The sequence below is a fragment of the Chiloscyllium plagiosum genome, unplaced genomic scaffold (assembly GCF_037043375.1).
Source record: "Chiloscyllium plagiosum isolate Xiang-an unplaced genomic scaffold, Cpla_swu_hap1 HiC_scaffold_48, whole genome shotgun sequence".
Classification (NCBI taxonomy): Eukaryota; Metazoa; Chordata; class Chondrichthyes; order Orectolobiformes; family Hemiscylliidae; genus Chiloscyllium; species Chiloscyllium plagiosum.
Genome location: NW_028270186.1, coordinates 7,588,451 through 7,607,668, shown reverse-complemented (window position 1 = coordinate 7,607,668; position 19,218 = coordinate 7,588,451). Strand labels below are relative to the sequence as shown.

Sequence of the window (19,218 nt, the reverse complement as noted above, 5' to 3'; positions counted from 1 at the left end):
ACCGTTCTATGTTGTATGTATTCACCTGGTAAATTTTCCACATGGGAGTTAGAGTGTATCAGTGAAAGGATGTAAGTGAAAACTTCAGTTGTACAAAGACTTAGTCAGATCACAGCTGGGGATTTGTGTTCAATTTTGGAAGTAAACTTCAGGCAAAGAAATGGGTCATGAAGGTATATAGCCTGGATTGAACAGAAAGACACTGAGATGTAAAGGGTTAAATTCAGAGGTAAATGTTTAAATGAAGACTCTCCATGGTCTAGATCCTTGAATTCAGAAAATTGAAAGTGACCTAATTGAAGTATTTCATATGATGCAAAGTAACTGCAGAAAACGAATTTCTTTAAACCAGACCAAGCCATAATCTGAAATTTAGAGGTCAGCCATTTAGGGATAAGACTATATGACCACAAAACAGCAGAGGTGAAGGCAGTCATTCAGCCCATTGTGTCTGCCATTCAATGAGATCATGGCTGTTCTGATCCTCAACTCCACTTTCACTTTTTCCCACAAGCCTTGACTCCCTTATTGAATAAAAATCTGTCTACCTCAGCCTTGAATATACATAGAGCAGAAAGAGACCATTCGGCCCTTTGAGCCTGCTCTGCCATTCATCACAATCATAGCTGATCATCCAACCCAATTGCCTAACCCTTCTTTCTCCCCGTTATCTTTGATCCCATTCGCCCCAAGTGCTGTATCTCGCCGCCTCTTGAATACATTCAATGTTCTGGCATCAACTACTTCCTGTGGCGATGAGTTCCAAGGTTCACCACCCTTTGGGTGAAGAAATGTCTCCTCATCTCCGTCCAACCTCGAATCCTCACACAGTGACCGCTGGTTCTCGATACACCCACCAACGGGAACATCGTCCGTGCATCTAGTCCTGTTGGAATTTTATAAGTATCTATGAGGTCCCCTCTCACTCGTCTGAACTCTTGCAAAAACAATCCTAACCTCGTCGATCTCTCCTCATACGTCAGTCCCACCACCCCCAGAATGAAATGGTAAACCTTTGCTCCTTCCCTCGAGAGCAATAACATCCTTCTTCATGACTCAGTCTCAGCAGGATTCCATAGATTCTATGAATTCATTTATTTTGTTCTGAATACTTCTTAAATAAAGAATTATCAATTTTTACTAGTTTTCCCCTCATATTCCATTTTCTCTTTTTGTGCATTCTACCCTTCCTGTCCTCCTCTGGGTATTGTTATCCAAATAGTTGCCCTGTCATGCTGCCATATCCTGTTGCTTTGTAACCCTACATTCCTCCCCCCGCCCGCCCCCCCCCCCCCCCCAAAACTCTCCACCCCACTAATTCGTAGAAAGGATCAAATTAAAAGGTAGTACTTTTACAAAAGTAAGACAATTCACTCTCAGCTGTTGCAGCACTTCTCCAGCACAGTAAATCTTTCTTTATGTCAGTGAACATTGGAAGCATAATGCATGAGAATGCAGTGAAACTTAGATTACATTTGGATGAACAAGATGAAGAAACGTGTGTGTGGAAACTTAGGTTATTTCCTTTACCAATCAATCAGCAAAGTCATCCAGAATTGAACACATTTTCTGCTGAAATGGAGATTGGAAATCCATACATGGATCTTGCTGGTCTGTGAGAATTAAATATCACCAGCAACTGTAATCACTTAGATGCACAGCATCTACACAAGCTCCCAATTGCAAAAACAATATCAAGTTCCTACCCTGAAAGTAATCATCAAAACAAGCATTTGAAAGTTATTTGCTTTCCCATCAATTGTTAACTTGTGCACATGGTACAGTCAACATTATTGCAGGATCATCAACCAAACTTCAGAATGACTTAAAAGTAGAACCTCCAAATACCTGTAACACTTTGCAAGTTAGCTAAAGTCCAAAAAGCCTGTTTAATAGAAGATTAACACTGGCTGGTTGATGCAAAGGTGCACTTGTCGTTTCAGTCTTACATTCCCTTGATAAGAAGACTAAATTGGTTTTCAGCAATGGCTAAAGATGGGTCAAAAGAAATTGGAAACAAGGGGACAGTGGAAACTTTATTCTGTTTCTAACGTATGTTGGATTGGAATGGTTCACGGCTGAGATAACTGTGTCACTGTAAAGTAAGCGTTCCACAAAGGAGAAATAGTTAATGTTTTCATTGAAACTTGCAAAGAATCAGTTTCACCTTTCAAAAATATAGCTGCAGACACAATGAACAATACAGCCTGCTGGATCAACTGCCTGTCATCTTCCAGTTGTGAATTTAAATCTTCAATTCACCAATGATTCCAGAAATTGATGTAAAAATCTAATGTTCGTATGGCTTTGTGTTCCTGGTGAGCTGCTCTGTAATTTAGTAAGAGATAATACTTTTCTGAAATGTTGCCTCAAACATTTTATGATGATTTATGATTTAATCCAATTGATATGTCAGTTGAAGGCAATGAAGGGTTGTTTATTTAAACTGGGTCAATAACTTTATTCAAGGCTGCGTGAGATAGATTTTTGAGTGACAAAAAGTCAAGGGTTACAGGAGTGCAGATAAGTAGTTGTAGTTTTTCTGACCTCAACCAGGTCAGTCGTGATCTTCATAAACTGTAGAAACGGGCTGGAAGGGCCAAATGGCCTATTCCTAATCTTTTGGAATATGTTCTGCCATTTGTTTTCACCAAGTACTTTATGAGATGGGAATGAAGTGGTGACCACCATGAAGGAGGTTACTGAGCTGAGGGGCAGAGATTTAAGCTGCAAGAGGCTGCTTTGGATAAGAGGTTAGTCGGGGTTTAGTTTAACCAAAAATGGAGTTTGTCTTCCCAAAGCATGGTGCCATGAAGATAGCTGCCAAGGAAGCGTGGACAAACACAAATGCGTCGCCGTCTTGCACAAGATCTTTTAACTGCTGGCATTTCTCTGAGTATGCACAGATGACATCACATACAGTATCTATTTTAAAACAAATTGCGCACATAAGACTTCAAGATGTAATTTTTCTGGAACAATCACATTTGCATTCAAATGATAGAATATTTACTGCAATTGGATGGGTGGCGGGCTTAATCTTGTGCGCTGGACGAATAAAGCCTTCATGACCAGAATATTTAATATCACCAGGGAAGCTTCAGAGCTTCTACCTTGCCGATATGTGGACAGTACCCCATCTTGATGACAGGAAGCTGCCACTCTGTCGCTCTGTTCTGATGGAGGTGTGCAATGTTCTCAACCTGTATATCCATGTACATTGTCCTCCATCTAGTAGAAGTGTGTCTTTAAGCGAAGCCTTTGAAAAAAAAAAAATCCACAGGGCAAACTTCATTCACACCGAACAATCTGTCCTCTTCCACACCAGTTCTAATGCTGCTTACCAATGTGCACTCCTCACAGCTCATCCAGTCACAGATTTGTACTCTCCCTCTCAGCAGTGAGCCCATCAGCAGCAAAAATGTGTTAGAAACAGCTTGTCATTGGAAGAGCAGCTCCTTTCAGAATTTTGTACTTCTATAAACTTCTATAAGGTCACCTCTCAACCTCGTATGCTCCAGTGAAATATGTCCCAGCCTCTCCAGACATTTTTAAAACTCAAACCTGCCATACATGGCAACATCCTGGCAAATCTCTCCTGAAAACTCTGCAGCTTAATAATATGTTTACTTTTGCGAAGGAGAATTTTGGACACTGGTTTGTTGGGGCTTGGAAAATTGGATAGAAACTCTTGGCTGGATTCTGGCCAGAGGGCCACATGTTGAAAAACTGAGGTATAGAAGGTTTTTACTCTGCAAATATGCTGTGTCTGTCCCGGGGCAGTGTCAAGACAGCTGAGCTGTATCTAACCTGACTGACAGGACAACAGAAAGGGAGCTGTACTCTGAAATGCAAAATGTGATTATTTGTGCTGGCAGTGATGTTGAGTTCTTCAAACAGGGAATGTTCCATTCCCCCAGCACAAACATCACCCACTCAGATTAGCATAAGATTTGGAAAAGAAAATGATCTAACAAGGAATTTATTTCAAGTCCTTGAGCACATGCTTCATTATCTGTGGCAATATTCAGCCTTTCTGAATACATTTCGGGCTTTTGTGTCTACACCAGAAATTGCATGCACACTTCCGATGAATTATTTTTCCCATCAGACACGGTTCCTGAAATGCTAATATGCATTTAAATTACAAGACAGAGTTCTAGCTTTAGAATGATGGATTTAGCCAGCAGATAATGGTCCTCAAATTCTACACAAAATTCAATGAAGAAAGCTTTATCAGATTGCCTCTGATATACCCATTCTGTATCAAAAAAAAAAGCAATGCATTTTTTTTTCTCAGATGCAGTGATTAAAGTTAAAAAGTTATAATTGAAAATTAGAGCACATCATTGTCTCTCAGTCCTGTAGCCGGATTTAAACTGACATTTCATTGTTCTCTTTCGCTTTTGTGAACAAAATAAAAATTTGGCATTTTCACTTCCACTGCAGCAAATAGTTTGGATGTCCTCCAGATAAGTTGTTACAAAAATCATCGGATTTCCAGAACAAAACAAAGCCATTCAGCCCACAGCTTGTGTGCTTGTTATCTGAAATCACCTGTTTGCTCAGGTTCAGGTACAACAAAAGTACTGAGCGTGCAAAACTTTGGCTCACTGGGAAATTGCTGCATTGACAGAGGGTAGTCCCTCGAAGAAAGTGAGGACAGCAAATGCTGGAGATCAGAGTTGAAAGCATGGTGCTGGAAAAGCACAGCAGGTCAGGCAGCCTCCGAGGAGCAGGAGAATCGATGTTTCAGGCATAAGCCCTTCGTCAGAGAGTAGTCTCTGTCAGAAAATTGATAATATCATTTACGTGAATGTGAAAGATACAGTGACATTATACAAGGGGAAGCAGGGAGATCGCCCTCAACCCTGGTGAATATTCCTCTCCTGGCAAATATAACATCCACCTGGTTGACAGCTTCATCACCTCAGGAAGATCTTGCTGCTGAATTTTCCTCATAGTGCAATTCAAACTGACGTGTGGCTTCTGAAGCACATTGAGAATCACTGAAAAGCTTTGATCTTTACTGCATCGATGTGAACCTTCCTTGCTGGATTTCTTCAAATTGAAAATGTTTTTTTGACATAAACTGGTAGAAGTGTATAAGATCATGAGAGGCATGGACAGGGTGAATGCACTCAGTCTGTTTCCCAGGGTTGGGGAATCGAGGATGACAGGGCATCAGTTTAAGGTTAGAGGGGCAAGAATAAAAGGAAACCTGAGTGGCAATGCTTTTACACAGAGGATGGTACGCATATGGAATGAGCTGCCAACGGAAGTGGTTGAGGCGTGCACATGAACGACAAGCATTTGGATAAATACACGGATAAGAAAGGTTTAGAAGGATATAGGCCAAGTGCAGAGAAATAGGGTGAGTGTGGATGGACATTTTGGTCAGCATGGACCAGTTTGGTCCATGCTGTCAGAGACTACAAGTCTGTGAACACTTCAGTCAGAAAGTCAGATGTGCACAATGTCTTGACACAAAAGGGTGAGTACAAAAATTAGGAAACTGGGATACAGTTGTGAAAGGGAAGTTGCAATGGACCTAATATAAATTTTGCCTACTTGTGAATTTTTTTCTGGATTTGATGATACTACAATCATATAAGTGCATACCAAAAGAATCTCTCAGTCATAAGACCAAGGGATGTAAGTGCAGAGGTATGCAATTCAGCCCAACGGCTTGCTATGTCATTCAATGATATATAGCTGATTTGATGATCTTCAACTCCACTTTCTGACCTATTCCCCAAATCCCTTGATTTCCTGACAGCTTAAAAAGATGTTTGTCTCAGCCTTGAATAGACTTAATGACCCCACCTCCAAAGCCCTCTGTGGTAAAGAATTCCAGTGATTCACTACCCTCTATGAGAAGAAATTCCTCCTCATTGCTATCTTAGATGGGTGACTCCTTTGTCGTGACTGGTACCATGGCCAGCGTGGGTCTCATTGAATATGAGATCCTTGTTTGGGGCTGATAACATGGGCCAATCAGGGAGCCCAAGCTGACGTGTAAACAGGAGATTCAAAAGGGTTCCTCTGAGCTGAGTGATGACAGCCATGCACAGGGCACATGCAAATAAAGCATGACATGGTGACGGGATCCAGCCTCTGTACAGTAATTTCACCCTTACTCAGCGATTATGCCCTCTGGACCTGGGCTCTCCCACAAGGAGAAACAACCTCTCTACATGAACACCATCAAGTCTGCTAAGAATCTCATATGTTTCAGTAAGGTCACCTCTCATTTGTCTAAACTCGAATGAGTACAGACCCAAAACACTCAACCTTCATTACAGAAAATTCCCTCTGTACCCAGAATTAACCTTCAGAGAGGAGGACAAAGGAGGTCTTTCAAAGACTCTCTGAAGGCTTCCCTCAGGAAATGTAACACAGATGTGAATGCATGGGAGACTCTAGTTAGGGAGAAACTGACTTGGAGGTACCACCTGTGTGAAGGGGCATAATTCTGTGAGAAACACACATTAGGAGGAAGAAGAAGTACGGAAAAGGAACCTGAAAAAGTAACGCAAGCAATCTCAAGGACAAGACCAATTCCAACTCCCGGAAACACCTGCCAAATGTGTGGGTGGAAATGTGGCTCTCAGATTGGGCTCATCAGCTATGCAAGGACCAGAGAACCCATGACCAGCGTGACACAGAATCTCCGCGAAGGACAATCACAGTCGTTAGTGAGTGATCATCACTGCCGATGGTGGTGAGCGTTAACTGTGGAGATAATGGGACTCAGCTCCATCAGCCTTCTGAAGTAGTCTTCCGAAAAATGATGATTAATTGTCACACACGAGTAATCGTCACCAGTGCAGAGGGATTTGTTGTCAGCAAGTGTCTGCCAACAAGTCATGGGTCTTGTTAGGACACAGCAGAGACAGACAAGGAACAAAACAAATCAACAAGTCACTTCTTAGAAGAACATTCATCCTTGTTGCTGAGCACTGAGCTAAATTATTTAATTTAATAATTGAATAATTTAGTTGTGGGTTGATCAGCAATGCCATTATGAAGGGAATTCCAGGATATTGACCCAGCAACAGTGAAGGAATGGTGATATATTTCCAAGTGTGAGTGGCTCAGAAGTGAACTTTCAGGTGGTGGCATTCTCATGTTTCTGCTGCACTTGTCCCTCGAGATCAAAGTGGTCATGGATTTGGAAGGTGCTGCCTAATCCACCTTCATCTGAGGTGAATTTCTGCAATGCATCTTATAGGTAGTACACACTACTGTGACTTAGCATTGTTAGTGAACTGTGTGGAGGTGGTGCCAATTAAAGATAATTTAAAAGTGGGCTAAACATTACTTTCTTCAAGGAGAATTGTGCAAGTTGTTTTGGGAGCTTCTCACCTTAAGTTTGAGCACACCTTACTGAACTCAACTCATTCACAATCTACCTCACTCCATGGTGTCCCTGACAAGCTAGGAGACAGTGAGGTCTATAGATGCTGGAGAAGTCAGAGTCAATAAAGTGTGGTGCTGGAAAAAGGACAGCAGGTCAGGCAGCATCTGGGGAGCGAAAAGGTTGACGTTTCAGGCTTAATCCTTCATCAGTAAAATCTGTCATTCATTGAATATCTGTCAAATGACCAGCAAGCCTCTGGGCACAAGGAAAAGCAATAGCATTCCAAAGCTGTTCTGCTTGGTCTTGGACGGATTCTGAAAATATTGGAGAAGTGGAAGATCATGTCACAAATCTTCATATGTTGCCCTTTCCTTGAAGCCAGAGTGTTCCTGATTGTGGACAGAACTCCCAATGCACAGACCTCTTGACCTCCGCGCTGTACGGTAGACACAGTTGCGCCCTCCATGATTCTCATCCCCCCTCTGATCCCCATGGTGCAGTTCCAAATCCTGGTCCCTCAGTTCACCTTCCCACAGCAGAGGCCCCTCTTGTTCATCACTACCCTCAACCCAACACCAAACCTCGTTCTCCTGAGTTTCTGTTGATGAACCCAATGGAATGAGCTTGGTTCACCTCACCACAGGGCCTGGATGAGAAATTCCAAGACCCCTATCTGATGCCGGTACGTCTCCTCAGATGTGGTAGATTGGTAACGTAGAGCTTCACCCATTCCCTGGACTCCAGCTGCAGAGGCTCCCTCATTGAAATTACCCTGATGGCCAATCCTTTTGACTGGTAATGGGAAGCTGCGGTTGACTTGCTGTGGTAGGACCCCTAGACTGCTGATTGCCTCTGCAGACTTCAGTGAGGACAACTTCCGTCAGATTTTGACCCATGACTGCCTGCTTGTTTTTGCCAAGCAAACTGCTTGTGCATGGACCAAGTGTGAGACTGACTTGGTACATTGCCTTGTTGGTCAATAGTCTTCAGTCAAAAGGGTGTACATCTTGTTGGGGACGGCAAAGCTCCTAGCTTTGTGACTGTGCTAATCGGCGAGGCAAGGCACGGATTGGTAGTGAGCAGACAGGAAGGTGATAAGTGAGCTAACGTTACAGGAACAAGTAAGCACCCATGAGATGCCAAACCATGAGGTGAGTGATTGCTTGTGCTCACAAAGTATCTTTGCTGTCGCCTTTCAATGCCAGTTGCCAGTGCGCTGGTGAATGCGAGTCTGTGATTTCTCAGTCGCCTGCAAGCAGATTGGTGAGGTGCCAAGAGGATCATGGAGGTTGATAAGATTGAATGGAAATAAGCAGACCTTGAGCCCCAGTGTCAACTGAAAGTTCAGGGTGCAGTGTATAATTAACAGGGCAGCAACAGACCACACATCAGTGCTGTTTTAATCTCCATATATGCTCACAGAGGAACTATGAACAAATACAGGCAGAATTCTGAGGACTCTGAGCAAAACCTGTGACCTGAACTTTCCTACCTGAACTTCCAGAATGGCATTTTCAGCTCCCCAAATTGCATCAAGGCACATGTAAGTAAGTGAACAAACATGAGTTATATAATACATTGATCGTTCGAGTCCTGGAGACTGAATCAAACTATTCGGGCATCTTTCGTGAGTCTCTGGGGCTGGAACATGAAAATCTGTGCCGTAGACACAGTTGCAAGTGTGAACTTTCACAGTTTATCAGGCCAAAAATAACATGTATTCATATAATGCCTTTGACACGGTGAAAGATCCAAAGATACTTTACAGAAGCATTAACAAAATTAAATGTGACATGAGCCACATTATTATTTTTGTATTCATTCACAGGATGTGGACATCACTGACCAGACCAGCATTTATTACCCATCCCTAATAGCAGATAGCAGTTAAGAGTCAATCGTATTGCTGAGGGTCTGGAGTCACTTGTGCGGCACACCTGGTCAGGACAGCAGTCTCCTTCTTAAAAGGCCAGCAGGACAAGTGGCAGAAAGCTTGGCCAAAAAGGAGAGAGAAGTAGTGAGGTGGAGAGGCTTGGGGATGGAATTTGTAAAGCTTCTGGCCTCACAGTAAGGTACAATTGCCAACAATCTATCAATTCAAGTTATGGAGAAGCAAGAAGAGCAATGCAGGTTTCTGAATGTTAGAACTGGATGTGGTTACAAAGAGAGGGGGGAGGGGGAGAGTCAAGGTAACGGAGGAATATGAAAATGTGTGAGAATTTTAATATTGAGATCTTGTTCAATGGGGAGTCAATGTGTGGTCGATCAGTGGGTGGACCCCTCAAGTTATGAACACTATATTGTTTTTAATTTGAGAGGAGCAGCATGGCCAACAGATTGTGGATGTAAATAAACACAGATTCTGCTATTGTACACAATGCTGATTTCTGCAAGAAGCATTCTAAAATACAGTCTTTAAGAGTGCAAGTCACTTCTTCCTTTTCCAATTATAGCTTTACAGATTATTTGTTAACTGCAGAAACCAAATCATTCACCATCTCTGTACTTATGAAGAACCATATGCCATGGCATAAAAGCTAATTCAGCCACAACAATGTGACTGTTAACTGATGGAGCAGATTTCACAAGATTTATTGTGGTAGGAACACAAATCCTTTAGGAACAATAAAACGGTGTTCGGCTTAACAAGCGCATCTGTGTCTGATAGATTAACCCACACCCATATTTGCCATCTCATCCTGTCTCTCACATGCTTCTTGCTCGAGCGATACAACTAATTATTTATTGAACCCAATCTCCTGTCATGGTTAATTTTAACAACAGCCATCCAGAAGGAATGGGAGGAAGTGGTTAAAAAGGTATGATATAGATACAGAATCCCTACAGTGTAGAAACAGGCCCTTCTGCCCAACAAGTCCACACCAACCCTCTGAAGAATAACCCACCCAGACCCATTCCCCTACATTTACCCGAGACTAATACACCTAACCTACACATCTCTGAACACTATGGGGCGATTTAGCAGGGCCAATTCACCTAACCGGGTAGAAACCGGAGCAAACCCACACAGAAATGGGGAAGACGTGCAAACTCCACACAGACAGTCGCCAGAAGCAGGAATCGAACCCGGGTCCTTGGTGCTGTCAGGCATCAGTACCAACCACTAAGCCATTGCGCCGTCCCATAGGTTTGTGGCCGCTTCCCATGAGATTCCTCAAATCTTTGCGATCAGGGCTTTTTCCCCCTTCATTCTTTTATTCATGCATTTACAATATTTCAGTGGCACTGGCAAGGCCACCATGCTATTGCTCATCCCTAACTGACCAGACCATCTTACAGCTGATGAAATACTTGTCTTAAATGCAGTCACTTCTGTAATGCAAGAAATGCAGCAGCCAATTTGTGCACAGCAAGCTCCCATAAACAACAGTGTGATCGTGGTCAGGTCATCTCCTTTAATGAGATTCCAACAACACGCTTGAAGCTTGACACCATCCAGGACAAAGCAGTCCACCAGACTGGCACTACATTAGTACTCTCCACCAGCGACGTTCAGTAGGAGCAGTGTGTTCTATCTACCAGATGCACTGTAGGCATTCACTAAAGATCTTCAGACAGGACATTCCAAACCCACCACCACCACTTCCATCAAAAAGGACGAGGGCAGCAGACACATGGTGATTAATACTCAAACATGAGTAACGGTCACCAGTGCAGAGGGATTAGCTGTCAGCGAGTATGTACCAACAAGTAGTGGTGTTCGGACACAGTGGAGACAGGAAAGGAACAAAACAAATTAACAAATCACTTCTTAGAAGAACATGCATGTTTGGAATCGAGCACCTGGCTAAATCATTTAATTTAATAATTGAATACTAATTTAATAATTCGGTTGTGGGTTGATCTGAAATGCCATGACGAAGGGAATTCCAGGATTTTGACCACCATCTTTACAATCCCGTCTGAGCCATTCGGACTTGGAATTACATTGCAGTCCCTTTACTATCGCTGGGTCAAAATCATGAAATTCTCTCCCTCGTGGCTTTGTGTGTCAACGCCGAGCAGTGGTTCAAGAAGGCAGCTTGCTATTATTTTCTTAATATTGGCCAGCCAGTGACACGCACATACCACGAATGAATAAAAAAAATTGAAGCTGTTGAGGGATAAGTGTTGATCAGGAGAATGGAGCTAACTCAGTTCTGTTTTGAAATAATCGCATGGGATCTTTTACTTCTACCTAACAGATCAGAAGAAGCTTTGACTTAATGTTTCATTGAAATGACAACACCTCTGACACTGGTTGACCCAGTCAGTTGTGCACTGGATTGTCAACAAGCTCCTGGCCAAAAAAATGATCAACTACGTTTTTATTTAAGGTTCCCTAACGTGCAAAATGCCCATTATCTTCGGTCCACACAAGGAAATACTTGACTTCCCATTCTGGGATTCCAAATCTCCTTCACTGAAATAACACTAGGCAGAAGTGGATACTGCAGATGGTGGAGATTAGAGTCAAGATTAGAGTGGTGCTGGAAAAGCACAGATCAGGCAGCATCCGAGGAGCAGGAAAATCAGCGTTTCGGGCAAAAGCCCTTCCTCTTTCCTGATGAAGGGCTTGCGTCCAAGACGTCAATTCTCCTGCTGCTCGGATGCTGCCTGACCTGCTGTGCTTTTCCAGCACCACTCTAATCTTGACTGAATAACACTACTTCAGTGGAGTTACTGTGAGTCAGCAAGGAATATTCTGCCACTCGGTACAAGTTTCCTGCTCAAGTTCCATTCCAGGATACGTAGGTCACGGAAAAAACACCATCTCATGATTCAAACAAATTGACAACCAGCTTTCTTATCTTTCCAACACTTGCCCATATTCCACAATGGGGGAGAAATGTGTGTGAAGATATGAAACAAACAATCAAGAGTAGAGCTTTACAGATGGGCTTTTAGTTGGCAATATTGAGCCATAGAGACATCGAGATGTACAGCACAGAAACAGACCTTTGGTCCAACTCGTCCAAGCTGACCAGATATCTTAAATTAGTCTAGTCCCATTTGACCCATATCCCTCTGAACTCTGCCAACACATATACCGATCCAAATGCCTTTTAAATGTTGTAAATGTACCAACCTCCACCACTTCATTTGGCACCTCATTCCATACATGCACCACCCTCTGCGTGAAAAAGTTGCCCCTGAGGTCCCTTTTATATTTTTCTCCTTTCACCCTAAAGCTATGCCCTTTCATTTTGGACTCTTCTACCCTGGGGAAAAACAAACCTTGTCTAATCACCCTATCCATGCCCCTCATGATTTTATAAACTTCTAGAACATCACCCCTCATTGAGTCATAGAATCATAGAGATGTACAGCATGGAAACAGACCCTTCAGTCCAAACTCGTCCATGCCGACCAGATATCCCAACCTAATCTAGTCCCATTTGCCAGCACTTGGCTCATATCCCTCTAAACCCTTCCTATTCACATACCCATCCAGATGCCTTTTAAATAATGCAATTGTACCAGCCTCCACCATTTCCTCTGGCAGCTCATTCCTTACACACCACCCTCTGCATGAAAAATTTCATCCTCCAACACTCCAGGAAAAATTGACTTTGAATTATTTCAAGCCCCATACCAGAAATTGAGTATGGAATGTAAGCTTCATGCAGAGTAATGTTATTTCAATGAGGGGTCCAAGTGAGGCCCTTGCCATGTGTTGTAACATGAAATAGCTGGTTACATGTGAACTACTTTTGGGCAAGGGTCGGTCTTAAATCCATACTTACTTCATCCCAAATAAGAAATTGAACTTTAAGTTATGACAGAGCAGCAAGTCAAGGGAAGTTTCACTCAACTGTTTGAATTGAAGTAAAATCTATTGAGAAACTAGGTTACAGGTTCTTGGTATCATACCTTTCGTTGGTCCCTCCAGGCATCCACCCAGACACCCAAATATGCCGGAAGTTCTGTTTTCAGCCTTTGTAATTGCGGCAGAGAGATGCTGAGAACTTGATGCATTGCTTCTTGCGTGTATTTTGTCAACACTTCTGCTATTACGAGGGTAAGTCCGGGATGGTACCCTCCCATGATACTCCACTCCATCGGCAACTCCAAGTGACACCATTAAAGAACTTTGTACTTTAACTTTGATCCCTGGCAGAGAGTCAAAGAGTGGTGACTGGGTCATGAGTTCTTTGTTCACAGGGTCCTGGAAGCAGATTGGTCCACTATACGTCCTGCTCACTGTCAGGTCAGGCTGTATCGATGGGTTCAAAAGCAGAGAATTGCCTTGAAAAAGGAAACAGAAAACAGTATTACTCTCAACATGGTGTATTTCTGAAGCATTAATGTCTGTATGAACACATATGTTTACTGTACATTCTAGGAAAGAACCGAGTGGATAAGTGTTTCTTCAGTTATAAAGATGGGAGGGACTCAGATTTCTTCCTCAGTTTGAATGACATGAGCTTGACAGGTGAGGTACTGTGCAATGCATCTTACCCTGGTTGAAGGGCTGAGAGATAGTAGTCCCAGGATAATGGGTTAGCCATTTAGAACAGAGATGAAGAAAAATACTTGACAGTGCAACTCTGAAATCCTTGACCGTCAGAGGGCTGTCTGCACTCAAGTCGGAAGATTTTGCCCTTCCCTCTGGTCAGTTTGGAGGCTGGTGGGCATTTATTCAGGAAAGAGGATGTGGAATGCTGACCCAATTCTTCCTCGATGAAGTTTGTCATGGTAAAGCTTACAGAGGTTGTAGCGATTGTCATGAAGCCACCCAGGTGGACCTCATAGAATCTGAGCTCCCCAACTGAGGCTTTTAACCTGGTCCAATCAGGGAGCCTTGGCTGACAGATATTAACAGGAGTGTCAGAGGTTCTGTTCACTCTGAGAGCTGGCTCTGAGGGAGCTGGATCAGTGTCAAGGACCCTCCATGTTTAAATAAAGTGTGCCTTAGTGACAGTATACTGGCCTCTGTGGAGTTATTTCAGAGGTGCTGGGTGAAAATAGAGAGGGTAATGGGGGGAGGGGGGTCCTTCACTTAAAGTCACTCACAGCTTGAATAAGGGAGTCAATGTTGATTAGGGGTGAAGACACCATATGATGTATACCTGTTCCTAGTTCCTAAGGACGGCACACATTGGCACAGCGGTCAGCACTGCTGCCTCACAGTGTCAGGTTGACTGTCTGTGTAGAGTTTACACATTCTCCCTATGTCTGCATGGGCTTCTGCCAGGTGCTCTGGTTTCCTCCCACAATGCCAAGATGTGCAGGATAGGTGGATGGCCATGTTAAACTGTCCTACAGTGTCCAGGGATGTGCAGGATAGGTGGACTGGCCATGTGGAATGCTGGGTGTAGGGGATTGGGCGGGGGGGGTTGGGCCTGTGTGGGATATTCTTCATGCTGGGTGGTGCAGACTCTATGGGCTGAATGGCCCCTTTCTGCATGGTAGTGATTCTAAATTTTGGGTTTGTGTATACAGAATATTGAAGCACCACAATTGGCCTCAAAATCACGGGGGGATGAATTAATACAACAAGGTTTAGCCCCCTGGTGACTGCAGGTTTGGACGCCAGATGAGAAAAGTGACTGGGCATAATTTTTAACGGCCATGGCAGCTGAAAGGTTGATAAGATCTGTACGACTGAACCCTGACTGGTTCCTGCTTTCAGTAGGTGCCACAGCAAATAAGACATCGAAAACCACCACACAGTCTTCAGCAGTCCAATGTCAGTGGGACACAAATGCAAGTAGAAAGTGCAGGAGAAACTCAGTAGGTTTGACAGTGTCCGGGAAAGAGAAATCAAGTTCATGTTTTGAGTCCCATGACTCTTCCTCAGTGCCCAATGGTCCAAATTGACTGTTTCCTCTGAAGGAGGTGTGTTATGGACCAGACCAAACCCCCTCAAAATATATGAAGAAGATAGCTTGGACTGTAACTTTTTCATATTTTAAAGGCCAGTATCAGGCCTTACATTCCAAATGTAGTTTGAGTGCTCCAACTACCAGTCTAAAAGCAAAACACATGCCATCCATACATTATAGTTAAAATACGGTGAAAGGAAGAATTGGAATAATTTAACAGAATAGATTATTGAACTACTAAACATTAACTGTTTCAATATGGTATCATTCCATAAATACAATCTTGGCAAAGGTAAATTCAGTAAAATAGATGGTCTCACATGCAATTCTAGCAGCAGAAAGAGAACCTTCAGCTGTAACAGAGACAGCTTCCACATCCACCTTCAAGACCCCAGTAGCAATTCATCAGTCAGGGCATTGAGTATAAAAGCTGGGAAGTTACATTGCAGTTGTACAGGATGTTGGCAAGGCTGCACTTGGTAATATTGTGTTCAGTTTTAGAACATAGAACATAGAGAACATAGAACATAGAACAGTACTGCACAGAACAGGCCCTTCAATCCACGATGTTGTGCCGACCACTGATTCTCATGTATGCACCCTCAAATTTCTGTGACCATATGTATGTCGAGGAGTCTCTTAAATGTCCCCAATGACCCTGCCTCCACAACTGCTGCTGGCAACGCATTCCATGCACTCACAATTCTCTGTGTAAAGAACCTGCCTCTAACATCCCCTCTATACTTTCCTCCAACCAGCTTAAAACTATGACCCCTCGTGTTAGTCATTTTTGCCCTGGGAAATAGTCTCTGGCTATCGACTCTATCTATGCCTCTCATTACCTTGTTTACCTCAATTAGGTCCCCTCTTCTCCTCCTTTTCTCCAATGAAAAAAGTCCGAGCTCAGTCAACCTCTCCTCATAAGATAAGCCCTCCAGTCCAGGCAACATCCTCTTAAACCTCCTCTGAACCTGTTCCAAAGCATCCACATCTTTCTTATAATAGGGTGGTCACCTTGGTCACCTTGCTTGAGGGAGGATGTTATTAAACTGGAAAGCGTGCAGAAGAAATTTACAAGCATGTTGCCAGGACTCACGTGGCTGGGTTATAGGGAGAGGTTGGACAAGCTCGGACTTTTTCTTTAGAGCACAGGAGATATAAAAGTGTATAAAATCATGAGAGGCAAGGATAGGGTGAATGTACTCAGTCTTCTTTTCCCAGGGTGAGGAAATCGAGGACCAGAGGGCATCCATTTCAGGTCAGAGGGGAAAGAATAAAATGGAACCTGAGGGGTAACTTTTTTACACAGAGGGTGGTACACATATGGAATGAGTTGCCAGCCATAATGGTACAATAACAACATTTAAGATTAATTTGGACAAATACATGGATAGGAAAGGTTTAGAAGGATATGGGCCAGATACAGGGAAATGGGGTTAGCGTGGACGGACATTTTGGTCAGCATGGACCAAATGGACTGGCGTGTGCTGTAGGACTCTATGACCCTATCACTCTAACTGCTACTGAAGGCTAAAACTAAAAAAGATCTTGGTTCTGTGGGAGATTAACCCCACCCATTCAGGCTGCTTCTATTGTTCCAACTTAAAAAAAAGTCCCCAGATCTCATAAGCTGTCTACTTTATTGTTTTGGAGGAGACTGCTTGTCACCCCTGTTTCAACCTTTCTTCCTAAAAAGAAACCCAGGACGAAATACACCTCTTAAAGCCATAGTATCATCACAGGTGGCACACTGGGTCAGAAATTCTCCCATAAATGAACTTCAGAGCAAGTTATTAGGATTTCCAAACAAACAATTTACAATAAATCAATCAATGCGAAGTAGGTCCTAGTGACTGACACTGACCCAATGTTTTCAGAAAATTCAATCTGATTACAAAGAGGTTTTGCGGGGGTATTAATCAGCTGTGCACACAGCAGACAGAACATTTTGTCAATGACAATAACTGTCGAATAAAGTGCTTTCAATTGATTCAGTTTATCTGTTTATTCTAGTGGGGAATGCTTTTTGTCTAAGTCTACTCGTATGCAATTATGATAGCAATTACAATGATTCAAATAGAAAATTACTGTGCTGAACTTATTAGTCTACTTCCTTTAAGACTCTGCTTTTCCCACAGTAAGCGGCATTCCATTAATCTCCATGGAACAATAGTCCACAAAATGACAATGACCTTTATTATACTTACTTCTGTTTCAAGTTTAAAGTCATTTCACGTTTCACACACTCAGACAGCAGATTAACAGGGTCTGTTGCTACCTCTGTGAATACTAAACTGGAGAGCAGTCGCTGAAGTGGGTCAATTGCACATTATCCAGGGAACTGTGCCAATGCCTCCCTCTCCCAAGCTGGCCTTGAGGAGCTGTGTGAAAATGACCTGAGGTGAATTAGCCTTTGGATTGTTCTCCTTCCCCTCGGAGCTGCACGCGGCATAAGGTCAATGTCTTTCACCAACAACGCAAATGAGATGCAGAAATCACTGACTCACACACAACCGTGTCAGCAGGATGCAACTAGAGCAGGAATATTATGGCATAAAGATTTTAAAGCCTTAAGAACGGCACTGTGAATTAGATTTTCCCTGGTTTCTTTTCCATTTGCAACATATCACTGAGAACACTCAGGGTGGCATGGTGGCTCAGTAGTTAACACGATTGCCTCACAGCGCCAGGTACCTGGGTTCAATCCCAGGCTCTGGTGATTGTGTGGAGTTTGCATATTATACAAGTGGGTTTCCTCTGGGTGCTCTGGTTTCCTCCCACAGTCCAAAGATGTGCAGGTTTGGCGGATTGGCCAAGCTAAATTGCCCATGGTGTTCAGGGATGTGCAGGCTCAGTGGGTTAGCCATGGGAAATGCAGGGTTACAGGGATGGGGTGGATCTGGGTAGGTTGCTCTTTGCATAGTAGGTACCTGATGGGCCAAAGGTCCTGCGTCTGCACTGTAGGGATTCCGTAATTCTAAATGATTGATATTTCTAATAATATAGCAAACGTGGGATTTAGTGTTCTTTTTCGTCCTGCTGGGATGAATAGATTTCCAGATACTGGGTTAATGGGTCTCCCGTGAGGCTGCAAGATTGCCACAGTCCTCAATGATGACAGGAACATCAGCCAGCTGGAGGGGCATCTCCCGTGCGAACCCATTCAATTTTTATCAGTGGATTGAAATCTTGGACTCCCTTCCTCACTTTGGGTGTCCCTATCCAAACGAATTGCAGCCCTTCAACAAATCGGCTCACTAACACACTTTCATGGACAATTACAGATAGGCAATAAACAAATGGACTTGCCAGTATCTTATAAACGAATATTTTTTTTAAAAAATGACCTGAAGACTTACCATCGACTTTCCTGCATCTAACATCACCCATTCTCCAAAAGCCCTTCTGATCTTTTTTTTAAGATTCACCTTATCATTTCACAAGACGCAACAAGTGTTTGTGAAAATCACACAAGCCTTAAGTATCTTCCTTCCCCAGAAAGTCTTGGTGGACTATTCCCTGGCCCTTATGTCTCATTTGAGCATTGAAAACATCGACTGACCTGGCCGCTCATTCTCACCTCATACACATGCCACTCAAAAGAACAACCCTGCAACATTAGTCTGAAGTAATGTAAGGAAGCAGATACTAACCCTGTCTTGCAGTCTTGAAGTTGAAGGACTGAAAGCCACCGGCCAGAGCCGAAGAGTCAATAACATCAACACCATATTCACTTTGACTTCTTCGATATAATGTGATGCCCACCACAAGCACTGCAACGGCTATCACTGCTGCGCCAAGGCCAGAGTATAGAGCCACATCGCTGTTGGTTTCAATACCTAGAGAAGTCAAATACATGAGATGTAACTCTGCGGATCTTTCTCCTCCTCAGACAAGCTGTCAGATATTTGCAATGGTGGCAGCTGGAACTGACTATTTCTGTGCACGTCAAGCCACAATGTTTTACCCATTCTGTATTACGGACAAATATTATCTGCACGGAAGTGAAAACATCCAAGCAATGTT

The 19,218-nt window shown here is 43.2% G+C and overlaps 1 protein-coding gene across 2 annotated transcripts in view; it reads right to left on the bottom strand.

Annotated features, from left to right (window-relative positions):
• LOC122543063 (netrin receptor UNC5D-like) overlaps nucleotides 1-19,218 on the bottom strand; it is a 455,690-nt gene that overhangs the window by 73,627 nt on the left and 362,845 nt on the right. For both annotated transcript variants that reach the window (XM_043681271.2, XM_043681272.2), the window contains exons 9-10: nucleotides 18,846-19,031; nucleotides 13,238-13,612 (exon numbers count right to left, since the gene is read on the bottom strand). In XM_043681271.2, coding sequence (XP_043537206.1) covers nucleotides 13,238-13,612; nucleotides 18,846-19,031 — 561 coding nt within the window. The remainder of the gene's footprint in view (nucleotides 1-13,237; nucleotides 13,613-18,845; nucleotides 19,032-19,218) is intronic.